General features: G+C 44.7%; 1 protein-coding gene across 1 annotated transcript; it reads right to left on the bottom strand.

The window, feature by feature from the left end:
- Positions 1-1,669: 1,669 nt before the first annotated feature.
- On the bottom strand, positions 1,670-12,803 carry PPP1R15B (protein phosphatase 1 regulatory subunit 15B). The gene is made up of 2 exons (XM_056558105.1): positions 10,713-12,803; positions 1,670-4,169 (listed from the first exon to the last, which is right to left on the bottom strand). The coding sequence occupies exons 1-2, from the start codon at positions 12,633-12,635 to the stop codon at positions 3,972-3,974; spliced, it is 2,121 nt and encodes a 706-aa protein (XP_056414080.1). The 5' UTR covers positions 12,636-12,803; the 3' UTR covers positions 1,670-3,971.
- Between the last annotated feature and the right edge of the window lie 851 nt (positions 12,804-13,654).

Raw genomic sequence — 13,654 nt, 5'->3', positions numbered from 1 at the left:
GTCAGCTAGTCAGATTAAAACGAATTAATAGCAGCCCCATACTGTTTCAAAAACAGGCATATGATTTACAGTATCGATTGGAACAGAGAGGTTATCCTCTTAAATTAATTTTAGATGCAAGAAAGAAAATAGATCGAGTACCAAGAGAAGTTTTGCTGAAAACGAAAGACAGAAAAAATAATAAACATTGCGTTTTTTCTTTTTCAAATACTCCTATTAATAATGTAGTTAAAAAAGCAATAACGAATAATTGGTATATCTTACAAGAAGATGCTGATATAGCAGTAATTACTAATGAAAAACCGATTGTTACATATAGAAAAACTAAAACAGTTGGAGATTTATTGAAAAAAGGAAAAAACGCATCGGAACAGAATTGGTTGTCTGAATTAGGCTGGGTTCACACTACGTTTTCTCCCATATGGGAGCGCATACGGCGGGGGGGAGCTAAAACCTCGCGCTCCCGTATGCCTTCGTATGCGCTCCCGTATGTCATTCATTTCAATGAGCCGGCCGGAGTGAAACGTTCGGTCCGGTCGGCTCATTTTTGCGCCGTATGCGCTTTTACAACCGGACCTCAAACCGTGGTTGACCACAGTTTTAGGTCCGGTTGTAAAAGCGCATACGGCGCAAAAATGAGCCGACCGGACCGAACGTTTCACTCCGGCCGGCTCATTGAAATGAATGACATACGGGAGCGCATATGAAGGCATACGGGAGCGCGAGGTTTTAGCTCCCCCCTGCCGTATGCGCTCCCGTATGGGAGAAAACGTAGTGTGAACCCAGCCTTACGCCCAAAAGGGAATTTTACTTGCGGTTCATGTTCATTTTGCTCTCTAAATATGAAATGTAGAATTGTAGAATTAGCAGGTATTATTATTAATGTGAAACAATGTATTACATGCAGATCCTCCCACGTGGTTTACGCATTGGTATGTAAATGTAAATTATTTTATATTGGGAAGACAAAAGGGCCCTCATTTCACAGAATCCGCGAACATGTTCGATCCCTTAGGACCGGTATCGGAGCCACTAGATTTATTCAACACATTAATGAATTTCATTCTGGAGAAAAATATGGATTCCGTTTTGCCGGGCTGGAAAGGATCGAACATGGTTATGCTGGGAAAAATAGAGAAGAAATACTATTAAGAAATGAAACGAAATGGATTCTTCGTTTAGAAGCAATGGGGCCTTTAGGTCTTAATGAACATACTGAGCCCAGTGCATTAACATAAATGGATATCTTAGGTGTATCACACAGTTGTTTTTAACATTTTAATTGCACTTACCTTTTGTTTGGTTCATTTCTATGACAACGGAGGGGAGGGTTATTTAAATGCGTTTCCGGCTGGAAGACGATGTGGGCCAGTTGAAGCATATCTTGCGAAACGGCACCGTAGCCCCGAACGAACGTCCCCCTGTGTTCTGTCCACCCGTGTCTTGCACTGTTTATACCCTTCATGGATTAATAAAGAAGCTTGAAGTTTACGTATTTGGTGAGTTGCCCTGGTTTTCTTTTCTCTTTTCTATGGATTAAGAGCTACAAGATGTGGCAGGTTGATCACCATCACAGCTGTCTCTCTTCCATCCTTGTCACAGAATGGCGGAATCAATACTTAGTTACTCATAGTAAATGCAAAACATTGTGAAACTGACAGAGTTAAACTCTTGCAGATGTTTATTAAAATTAACAGATTAGTTTTTAGATTTTTATACAAAGAAATAGATCTTTTAAATTAAATACATAGTCACTCTGGCTTGTGATTCACCTCAGTTAATATAAAAATACATTTTCATTTTTTGCCTTTTATATGGGACAGGTTTATGACCAAAAACAGAATTGATGTGTATGGTGAATCATGGAAATAGGACAATCCATTCTTTTGTGGGTTGGCAACTTTGGGAATTAAGCTGTTAGACTCAACGATACTCAATTCCTTTCCACATCCAGGTACTTTTTTTTTTTTCTAATGGAGTAACAAAAATTGTTGCTGACAATTTTAACGCTATATATAAACAAGGCCCTAGAGCAGTGTTTGCCAACGAGGGTTACTCCAGCTGTTGCAAAACTACAACTCTGAGCATGACTGAACAGCCAATTGCTGTCCGGGCATACTGGGAGTTGTAGTTATGCAACAGCTGGAGGCACTAGATACTTTTTCCTATATTAATAAAATTTTATGCGTTGCTATCTTTCATAAACAGCACCACATCGGTCCACAGGTTGGATGTGCAATAGCTGCTCAAAATAATTCACATCAATAGAGTGGACCTGAAACACCAGGCACAATACATGGACAAGTGTGGCACTGTTTCTGGAATAATGCAGCCATGTTTCACTAATCCTGACGACCCCCCGCCCTTAAAGTCAAATTGCACTTCTTACATAGCAATGTCGGCATGCTGCTAATTTTCTAGGGATTGCTGACGGCCAGGAAGAGGGCATGCTGGGACACGTAGTCTACAAGTCCGGAATAATAGCTTTCTTGGTAGTAGGAGTAGAGCAGATGTTGTGATCTTGAGAACACTCTTTATAAAACAGTTCTAGGCAATCTTCCTAGAATTGCTTCTAAAAAAAATCAGCTGTTATACAACAAAAAAAAAATTAATAAATCGGGTATGTGGTGTAGGCCCTTAAAAATAAGCGCTTCACTATTGCCAGCTTGTGATATTTGGTTACAAAGAGAGTTCTGCAGGGCAAAAACCTGCATATTTAGGATATCTTCCTAGAGATGGTTTTACGGAAAGCCACATCCATCCAAAATAGCCGATAACTTATGCCGATATATTCCGGTATAAATTATCGGCCTCAAAGTTCACAGATTATCGGTATCGGCCCTAAAAAAAAAATCAATATCGGTCGATCCCTAGTAAACAGCTCATTAACTACTTAGACTCTAAGTAGATCTGCTTGTTAAATATAAATGCGTCTGCATTTAAAGAATGGAACATTACAATCCTGAACACTCAGAACAGTGTTTCCTAACCAGGGTGCCTCCAGCTGCTGCAAAACTAAAACTCCCAGAATGTTGGGAGTTGTAGTTTGGCCACAGCTGGAGGCACCCTGGTTGGGAAACACTGACTTAGAATGTAGCACTTTTATTCTGGGAGATCTTTGCTAATAAAACTGGTTAGGTCGTGAATGCAGCCAATCATTGTTTGGCATCCCATTGACGCATTATGTCATACAGCTATACAATGTATATCACTACAGATGATGGTTTTTGTAGTAAAAAAAATTTTTTTTACATTTTTGGGTAATGTGATATGGGCAACATTTTTGCAATCTTAATACGCGACACATTTGCTTCCAGCCACAGTTCCTACATATATTTGCATTGCAAAGAAATGAAAGCAGGTTTGTTCTCATTTTTCAGTCCGGCCGTGAATAGACAACTAGTTTCTCTTTGGATAGCGGGAAGTGTTATGTTAAGAGGAAGTACATGACGTATGCGCTGTTCACATTAAAGACTCCTGCACACAAAGCATGGCCAAATACTGAACCTCTGTTTCCCAATATTTAAAATAAGGATTATCTGATAAACAAAGTGCTATAAGGATAAGGATTGAACAAAACCAAAGAAAAGCAATGAATCCAGATATGTAAAGCTGAAGCAGCATTATGTTATGAAAAATAATTTATATGCGATGTTCATTAAGAATCCATAAGATGTATAAATGCGTAAATTGAAATAATTCAGGATACTGTGGCCCGTAAACCTAAAGTGCACTGTTTATGCACAGGATTCTGGCAATGGCCTCTTTATTTTATTCTGGCTGCTCAAAGCTAAGCAAGGGTATAGGGGACTAGAAGACGACATGGGCCGTTAGTCTCGTCCTGTATTAGAATGTAGGTTCATTTCCTGGGTTTACCGTCTCCGTCTCTCTAAAAAAAAGGTATGTAATATAGAATGGTAACTGTGAGAAAAACTTCTGCAAAGAGTCTGTTGATTTAAAATGGGGAGGGGCTAGCTGCCCCATATTTCTTGCATTCTGTTCCGCACCCATTGCCTGTGGTCAGGGGTGAAACAACGTCCAATCACACACTCTGTCTCCTGGATGCGCTTTTGGAACCGGCAGCGGTCCCGGGCAAACTCCTCCCAGTGACCTTTGCGTTCTTCTTCATTGCAGACATAATATACGGTTATTTTGTCGCAGAAGGTCACCTGGAAAAACAACAAATACCATGAGAATCATGGATGGTAAACACAAAAATAGTTGTTCATCTAACAAACAACAAATCTAAAACATGGTTGCAGTAAACATTGTATTAAAACGTTCTTAAAAATGGGTCTAGCAACATATCATGGCCATTACCATACGAAAATGTTTTATTACTTGTGCTACTCTAACATGTTAAAGGGGTACTCCGACCCTAGACATCTAGATGTCAGATCGCGGGGGTCCCGCTGCAGGGGACCCCCGGGATCTCGGCTGCAGCACCCATCTCAACGACCATGCGAGCGGTAGAGCATGACGTCAGGACTCCGCCACCGTGTGACGTCACGCCCCGTCCCCTCAATGCAAGTCTATGGGAGGGGGCGTGACGGCAGTCACGCCCCCTCCCATAGACTTGCATTGAGGGCACAGGGCATGACATCACACGGGGGCGGAGTCCTGACATCACGCTCTTCCGCTCGCGTGGTCGGGATCCGAAGCCTCCAGCGTTGCCGGAAGCCGTTGAGGTGGGTGCTGCAGCCAAGATCCCGGGGTCCCCAGCAACGGGACCCCCACAATCTGACATCTTATCCCCTATCCTTTGGATAGGGGATAAGATGTCTAGGGGTGGAGTACCCCATTAAAAAGAAACAATACATGTTGAACCATATCAAATGAAATATATTTATCAATATCTTTCTACAGTATTATATGATATAGACCAATGCCAAGCTTCATAGCCAGGGAGTAAAGGGCTCAGCTTATGTTTCTTCCGGTTATATCAGTCGAGAGCTCAGCACTAAAACTCCAACCAATAAAAGTTTGTTACATGTCTGTGCGACATTTCAATAAAAAAAAATTAAAATTACAGTAAGTGAACCCTCTATTGCGTTTCTCACTTCCCCCAGTTTAATAAAAAAGGTGGGCAAAAAAAAAAATTTTAAACAGTGAATAAGTGCTCTTTAACTTTTCATTTTAATGCCAGAATAAAGAGAACTCTAATAGTTGCTATAACATCCATTCTGCACTAGGCTATATAGAAAAGACCCCCATCAATTTTCTTAAACCCCCATCGTTTTTTCAAACCCACTATGTAAAAGCGCTAGAAGAAACCTTATCAGTTTATGGTTCAGCCCAAGTGAGTCAGTGGGTGTATAAGCGCAGAGTCATGCTAACCCATGGAGGACTTCTATCTATGTGAAGCAAACAAATGCTGACTAATAGTTGCATTTTAGCTTAATTTAACCCTTTTCCCCCCCACCTTATTTTACCAGTCAACTAGTGTCCAGGCTGTGTATACAAATTGCTGATGCACTGTGGTATCAATGCAGTACTGCAGCATTTCTGCCGCAATTACGCCTGTACCGCACAATGCAACTACAAAATCTTAACAGTCTTAGAGTTTTTCAAACCTGATCAAATATTGTGACAGCGCTCCTATGTCAACACCAAACTACCCATTGTAAATTATTTTTCTGTGCAGCGCCAATCTCTGATATATCCAGCCTAAAGCAATTTTAATTATACTAAGAATAAAATAAATGAGTCTCCTGGTGCGAAGAGTTGGGAAAATTCACAGGAGTGCTTTTTTTTTTTTTTAAATCAAAATCCCATCTTTTAGATCCCATAAGGTTTGGCTTTGGTGTAGTATTTCCGATTAAGCTAAATATGTAACTTTAGATTTTACTTGATTGCATGTGCGCCTATTATGCTACGAGTTGGCTCCCTGTGGAATACTAGGTCTGTCCTACAGTTACATCAGCCTCATCCCGCCGCGGGTGTTAAGTTTCAATCCTTTGCATCAGTCTGTGTCTTATCTCTTGGGAAACCATTACCAGGGATGCTACGATATGACTCTTAAAGATAAAATAATAACTACACCACCATCCACAGAGGACAAACAGGGAAATCTACTGTCAACTGATCCATACTAAAAGAACTCTACATTTAGTTTGGGGCCTTTGGTCTTCTAAGACAAAGGATACTGAACTTAAAGGGGTACTCTGGCGCTTAGACATCCTATCCTATATTCAAAGGATAGGGGATAAGATGCCTGATCGCGGAGGTCCCGCCGCTGGGGACCCACGTGATCTTGCACGCAGCACCCCAGTTAAAATCAGTCCCCGAAGCATGTTCGTTCCGGGTCTGATTACCGGCGACCACGGGGCCGTCATGCTGTCACGGGCCCTCCCATAGGCTTGCATTGAGGGGCAAAGCGTGATGTCACACGGGGTGGAGGCGTGACGTCACACGCCGCCGGTAATCAGACCCGTAGCGAACATGCTTCGGGGACTGATTTTAACTGGGGTGCTGCGTGCAAGATCAAGTGGGTCCCCAGCGGCGGGACCCCCGCGATCAGGCATCTTATGCCCTATCCTTTCTATAGGGGATAAGATGTCTAAGCGCCGGTGTACCCCTTTAATGTATAATGCAACCCCATTACAAGTTCTGAGTTGTTTGCCGCTGTTATAAGCTAGGGACCTATTTAAAAAAAACACAAGAAGTTTTCCTATCATGCAAAAAAAAAAAAAAAAAAAAGGGGCGAGGTAGGGGTGCCGACACATTCGATCAGTGGTAAATGTCCATAGAGACACAAGAGGAGATTTACATACACAGCTCACGTCTGCATTGGAGCCCCTTGCAGAGTTCTTTTTAGCGACAAACCATGGACACCAATAGGTCCCATTGACTTTGAATAGGGTTTTTGTCTGGTATCAGATGTTTTGCAGGAGTTTAGCCGAGACTAAAACCAAGACCAGCAATCATTTTTTTCTCTCTACTCAACTCCCATTATTTGAAAGGACTCAGGGAACTGAGCTCAATGCGGATGGTAACACTTAGTGAAAAGTTAGAATACAGTATTGAATACCACAGTGGCTCATACTTTTTTTTTTTTTTTTTTATAAATTTGACGCGTCTTTAGACACTGTTGTCCAATAAGTTGGCTTACTTCATGCATGCCTTGAACACATAACAAACATTATTCAAGGCAAGAATAATAGCTTGGCCTAGACTACGCTGACAATCCGACGCATTTGCAATAGTCATTTGGCAGAAGCGATTTTGGGGAGAACACTTCCACAAATTGGACCCTAAGGCCGCATAAAGTCTATAAGCTTCACAGTATAGTACAGTGGTCCCTCAACATGCGATGGTAATCCGTTCCAAATGGACCATCGTTTGTTGAAGCCATCGCATGTTGAGGCATCCGTGCAATTTAAAGTATAGGACAGTGGTCTACAACCTGCGGACCTCCAGATGTTGCAAAACTACAACACCCAGCATGCCCAGACAGCCAACGGCCGCTCCGGACTGTCACCGCTCATCACCGCTGCCCGAGATGTTGCCATCCATCGCTGTCGCCACATCCCCGGGGTGTCCCGGACGCTCCGGTAAGGCCTCTGCTTCCCCGGCATCCTCGCTTTCCGTCGCCGCCATCACGTCGCTACGCACGCCGCTCCTATTGGATGACGGGACGGCATGCGCAGCGACGTGATGACGTCGACGGAGAGCGCCGACGATGCAGGGGAACCTGAAGAGGACATGCCAGAGCCTCGAGGACAGGTAAGTGATCATCACCGGAGCACACGGGGCACCGTAAACGGCTATCCGGTGACAGCTGAAGCAGTCTGCGCTGCCGGATAGCCGTTTATGCGATGGCCCCGACATACAAAAGCCTCGTATGTTGATGCTGCCTTCAACATGCGATGGCGTCCGAAATTATCGTATGTCGGGGCCATCGTAGGTCGAGGGGTCACTGTACTAGATATTTATGATTAATGGAAACCTATAATACATCGAAGGCAACGTCCATGCTGTTAACTACAATTAGAAAGGAAGGTATGACAGAAAATGTCCCAATTTACAACAAATACCAAGAAGTAACAAACAATTATACACGGTATAATAATGCATAGGTATTGCAGTAATAATACAACAGAATGCAAGTACAATAACCATTAGTCACCTGTAAATGACAAAGCCATTTACTGTTAGGCCAACACTAACACAGCACATACTGGAACAGTAAGGTCACAGCACAACTATCATTATACACTACAGTAAAGTTTCAGCAAGTACCCTCTGAATCCTGAGGTAAAAAGCTTCAAAAATATCAAAGATCCTTTTTTCTTAATGGACTACAGAAACTGGTAGATGACGACTCCCCAGTTTCTGACTGGACACCCAACAGTGGGTACGACTCTGTGCCCCAGGATCTAGGCCAAAGAGGTTATCATTGTTTCTGGGGAACCATCACCAGGGCTGTAACTAACCTATAGCCTCTAATTTGGAAGTTGACACACATAAAAAATAACATTCCCTGATAAAATGTACAGGCCAAAAGCCTGTGGTCCCACTGCCAGATCCTGACGTCACACAACATACTACTATAGAGACATTCTGTGGGTTGGGATCACGTGCAAAGATGGATGTGCGTGATCATGATTTCAATCCACAAGTAGTCTCAACACTGCATCTGACACCATAAGAGCCTTTTCAGACACTGATAGAAAATTCCAGTCACTTTTTTTTTTTTTCTATGACAGATTTTAAATCTACACTGAAAAACCTCTGTTATATGGATGGTCATGAAAAACATTGGCATCCAGATTTTTCGCAATTCTCATCTGCATCAGAATCCGTGTGAACATGGCCTAAGGGGACGTGTTGATATCAGTAGTGTAGCCTCAGGTAGCACCACTGATAATACGATTATGTAGGGGCTTTTCTATATTCATGGAACTGTAAATAGCTCTTAGGTTAATACAGTCATTTTCATGATAAAGAAAATGTTAACTATTTCCTTCCTTGTGCAACAGCATTACAACATCTATTCAGACATCAAATCAAAAGTAAAACAACTAACAGAACAGCCATTCATCCACACCCAGTAAAGTCTAAGTAACAGCCATAGATAAAAAAAAAAAAAAAAAAAAATTTATATATACATACACACACACCACAAAACCTATAATAAAAAAAAAAAGTGAACGTGCCCATACTGGACAACTCAGGCATATAGCCTGATGGCCTTCAGCACTGCTGGCGAAGGACATAACTTATCAGAGTAAATTTTCCATAGAAAATACACACAACATGACCACGTAGCGACAACAGGTAGAAATTCCCTCCTCCCTATGAGCATGAAGCCAGAAATTATATTTATATTCTCTCTGTATTACTCATATGTACTTTAAGCAAAGTTCTGTGACACATCTAAACTCTTATGCAAGTACTTTGGGCCTGAGGAAGTCACATTGCAGACATCTAGGCCAGTATTTCTTGCTAAATGCTTGTTTCTATACAGAAAACACACAAGGTGGGTTATTTACATCCTCTACCTAGTAACAACCTAGCAATCTGATCCTCATCTATGTCCAAGTGCAGTATATAGCAGTGCCACCAGGATACCACTCCGAGAGTCAATGTTTAAAACTGAGAACTACTACAAGGCCCAAAATAGACAACCTAGCCAATGCTAAAATTTACTTCTGCCAAGTAGAGGACACAGCTGCCAACGTACAGCCCAAACAGAACCGGTGTAGATATATTTAGATAGTATGCCGCATAAGGCAGGACAACTAACATAGGGATGCTTACCAAACAGGTTCTACCAGCTTGGTGTCCCTAACAACATAGCAGATGGCTACAGATTCACAGATTATATAAGACTGGTACAAGGCTTAGCATTACCAGGTGTTTGGTTTATGTGAGCTTAAAGGGGTACTCCGCTGCTCCCGCCCCCCCCCCCCCCCCCCCCCCCGATAATAGCTGCTGTGTTGTACTGTACTATCCTGGGCTGTACTGTACTATCCTGCGTTGCAAAAGTAAACAAAATAAACTAACTCACCTTCCTACATTCCCCCCGTTAACGGCCTCATGGTCCAGCAATGCGAGCCTCATGCTGCTTCCTGGGGGATGGGAACGTCACAGAGCCGTCAGCCTATCACCGGCCGCAGCGATGTCCCGCTTCGACCGGTGATAGGCTGAGCGCACGGTCATGTAAGAGGCCAGCCGGCAGTGCGCTCAGCACATCACCGGCCGAGGCGGGACATCGCTGTGGCCTGCGATAGGCTGACGGCTCTGTGACGTTCCCATCCCCAGGAAGCAGTGAGGCCAGTTCCGGAGCAATGTAGGCAGCAGGCGAGTTAAAGTTTATTTTGGTTATTTATGGAGCCCGGGCGCAGGATAGTACAGTACAGCTGGGGGGGGGGGGGGGGGGGGGGGGGGGGGAAGGGAAGAGAAGCAGCGCTCGCGGGTCACATATGATTAGACTCTTGATGTATGGTGACAGCGCGGCGCTGATAAACCGGGGGAGGGGGGGGGGGGGGTCACATATGATTAGTTGCCCCAGGGGACCCAACCGGTATTGCGCTATAGGAAAAATTCATATCATGCCAGAAAAAAATTTGGGTATGAACTGGTATACCGCCCAGCACTTCGCAGGGGTCACAGCGGCGGGACCCCCGTGATCAGACATCTTATCCCCTATCCTTTGGATAGGGGATAAGATGTCTAGGGACAAAGGTTGGTAACCAAATGAGATATACCTTTTTATGACCAACATTGGCACTTTCCTCCATGGACACACTGTGCTTCTTGCTCAACCGTAAGAGCTGGGAATCGCTGGGGTGAGTGGGCACAGTCAATTCACAACTTGAGACACTCGTACAAACAAGCTCTAAGTGTTTGGGGACAGAGTCATTGTTCTGTTTGATTCTCTGAGATGTTTGTACTGAGGCTTTAAAGTATAAGGGGTTATAGGGATCTTCAGATCTAAGGAACCCATTCCACAGTTTTAAGCTTTCCTGTTCATCTGCTCTAAATTCGTCCTCACTGTCACTGTCTGACACAGCATCACTGTCACACCATGAGTCTTCATCCTCAGAAATGACAGCTTCCTGTTCCTCAGGGTGGCCAGTCACCTCAGCAACGGGACCAGTTTGTAAACTGGCTTTGAAGTTTTGTGGATTGTAAGGATCGGCGCTACAAAAAGAGTTCCACAGCACAACTTCCTCAGGGACAGGAGGGTCACATTCTGCGGCAGATACTGATCCTTCACTGTCAAACCCATCATCATCCTCATCCCAATCATCATCTTCACATGACGAACTAGGGTCTTCCTCTTCGTCATCACTTTCAACTGTACCTAAAATATAGCCAATGTGTTTATTAGTGCAAGCAGGAGGAGCAGGGGCATGGATTTCCTCCTCTAGATCAGAGTCCAAGCCATCACTGTCCTGGTCAACCTCGCAGTCTTCCACAGCCGTACATGAAAGTTCTGTAGGCACATGAGCTCCGTCACTGCCCCGCACTGATTCACAGACATTGGGGGGCGAGATACCTCCTGACTGAAGGTTGTGTTTAATATTCAAGCACTGCCAATCCTCCAAACTGTGATATCCTTGGTCCTGATCTGGACTCGGTGGGTATTTAGTCTGGGTGTTGTCTGAAATAAATGGCTTTTGAACCAGTAGGGAAAGAGGGTGACAAGGTTTAGGATCAGGGTCAGTGCTTGCAGATTTCGGGCCATTGCACTGGTCCAGATGATAGTCTGACAATAGCTGGTGGTCAGGAGAAACATCCCGATCATGTCCATCATGCCAGCCAGATACTGGCACATCTAACTTTATAAGAGGAGCAGGGTCACTAAGGACAGAAACATAGTGGACAGGTCCCTGATTCTCTACAGGATCCTTTACATGTCCATCTTCCTTGGGATCCGTGGTGGGAACATCTTGGTTCTGGTTCTGCTGCAGGAACCAGAGCCTCTTGTTGCGGATATGTTCAATTTCCACTTTGGACCGGCTCGGATCACAGGTTTCATCTAGAAGGTCCTTGTTCTGAAGGTTGTGGTCATTTTCTAGATCAAGCCAAGTGAACACCCCGCCTGACCCAGGGTTAAAGATACAGGAGACCATACTGAGAGGAGACGGGTGAAGCCGGGCACCGTTCTTCTCATCGTCCACATCACATTTACTATGGCACTGGTCTTCTTCTTGGTCAGGGTCCCCCAGCTCCTGCCAGGTGCCCAGCCCTGGCTCCCACAGTGCCTGCATAGTGCTGTGCCAGGTGCCCAGCTCCTCTAAGTCACTGTCCCAGGACTCCTGCTCCTTGCTGGAGGGAACATACCCAGCCCAAGGACTTGAGATCCCCAGATCGGCTTTCATGGCAGGAGATAGAAGTTCCTTCCAGGGACCCAGCTCTTCCAGACACTCTTCCAGCTCCTCCCATGGCCCCGACCGCAGCCCCAGGGCTTCAAGCATCTCGGGCAGCTCGTCCGGTCCGACCGATCTGTGCACCACCCAGGCAGAGGGCAGGAAGGAGAAGAGCGATGCCCCCGACAGTCCCATCAGGTAAGACCAGGCGGCCCCGAACAGCTGGAACACCCGGTACTGCAGCAGGCCGTGGAGGAAGCGGCCTAGCAGGGCCCGGATTCCCGGGGAGGACGAGGAGTCCCGGTCGGCACACATCAGGCCTCACGAGTACAGTTCCAAGGTGCCGTGAAACAGAAATGAGCCGCCATTAGGCTCTCCGGTAGCGACGGCGGCTACGACACCGGCCTGAGCTCAGACACCGGCGTCTGACAGCTGGAGTGGCAGCGAAGGAGAGAGCGTAAGTAGGGCGGGGCGTGTGACGCAACAGAGCTGGCTGTGACGTCTCCGTGGGCGGGAAGAAGCGGGCCTGCGCATGCGTGTTCCCTACACCATCTGCTAGTTTTGAAAACCACTTGGCGGGATGAATTGCATTGTACTGGTGGGAGAACTGTAGGGCAAGGAAATGACGCTTCTTGTTATGGCGTCTAAGGTTCTTGTGTGTACTATTTGCTTCACTCTGTAACCCCTTATATACTCCAACCATACTGAAGTCCACAGACTTGTTACCACACTGATAGGCTTCCATTGTGGTAAACTCCCATTTACTTCATGTTTTAGCTGATCTAAGTGTACCCAAAGGCCAGTGTTTCCCAGCCAGTGTGCCTCCAGCTGTGACAAAACTACAACTCCCAGCATGCCCGGACAGCCTTTGGCTGTCCGGGCATGCTGGGAGTTGTAGTTTTGCCACAGCTGGAGGCACACTGGTTGGGAAGCACTGCCATAGGCCTTGCACCACACAGTTTGTGGCTACATTTATTCTCCCCAGAATACTTTTTTTTTTATGAAAAGGGAAATGCAAAGGTTTTATAAAAAAAATAAAAGCGCCATAGTCTCAACTTGCTGCCATTTTAGGAAACTCACTGAGCACAAAAATGGCAAAGAAAAAAAAACTTTCGTTTTTTCCTCCTTACCTTTTAAAAATCATAACCCTTTCAATTTTCCACCTAAAAATCCATATTATGGCTTATTTTTTGCGTCGCCAATTCTACTTTGCAGTGACATTAGTCATTTTACCCAAAAATGCACGGCGAAACGAAAAAAAAATCATTGTGCGACAAAATCGAAAAAAAAATGCCATTTTGTAACTTTTGGGGGCTTCCGTTTCTACGCAGTGC

The sequence above is a fragment of the Hyla sarda genome, chromosome 2 (genome assembly GCF_029499605.1).
Source record: "Hyla sarda isolate aHylSar1 chromosome 2, aHylSar1.hap1, whole genome shotgun sequence".
NCBI lineage: Eukaryota > Metazoa > Chordata > Amphibia > Anura > Hylidae > Hyla > Hyla sarda.
The sequence above is the reverse complement of the archived record's forward strand: the minus strand, read 5'-3'. Positions and strand labels throughout refer to the sequence as shown.

Bases quoted from the DNA above. Each gene is read 5' to 3' on its own strand.
- PPP1R15B (XM_056558105.1), bottom strand. From the start codon at position 12,635: ATGTGTGCCGACCGGGACTCCTCGTCCTCCCCGGGAATCCGGGCCCTG. The intron at 4,170-10,712 runs GTATATCTCATT...TTGTTTTTCCAG, and splicing joins CCAATGTTGGTCATAAAAAG to GTGACCTTCTGCGACAAAAT.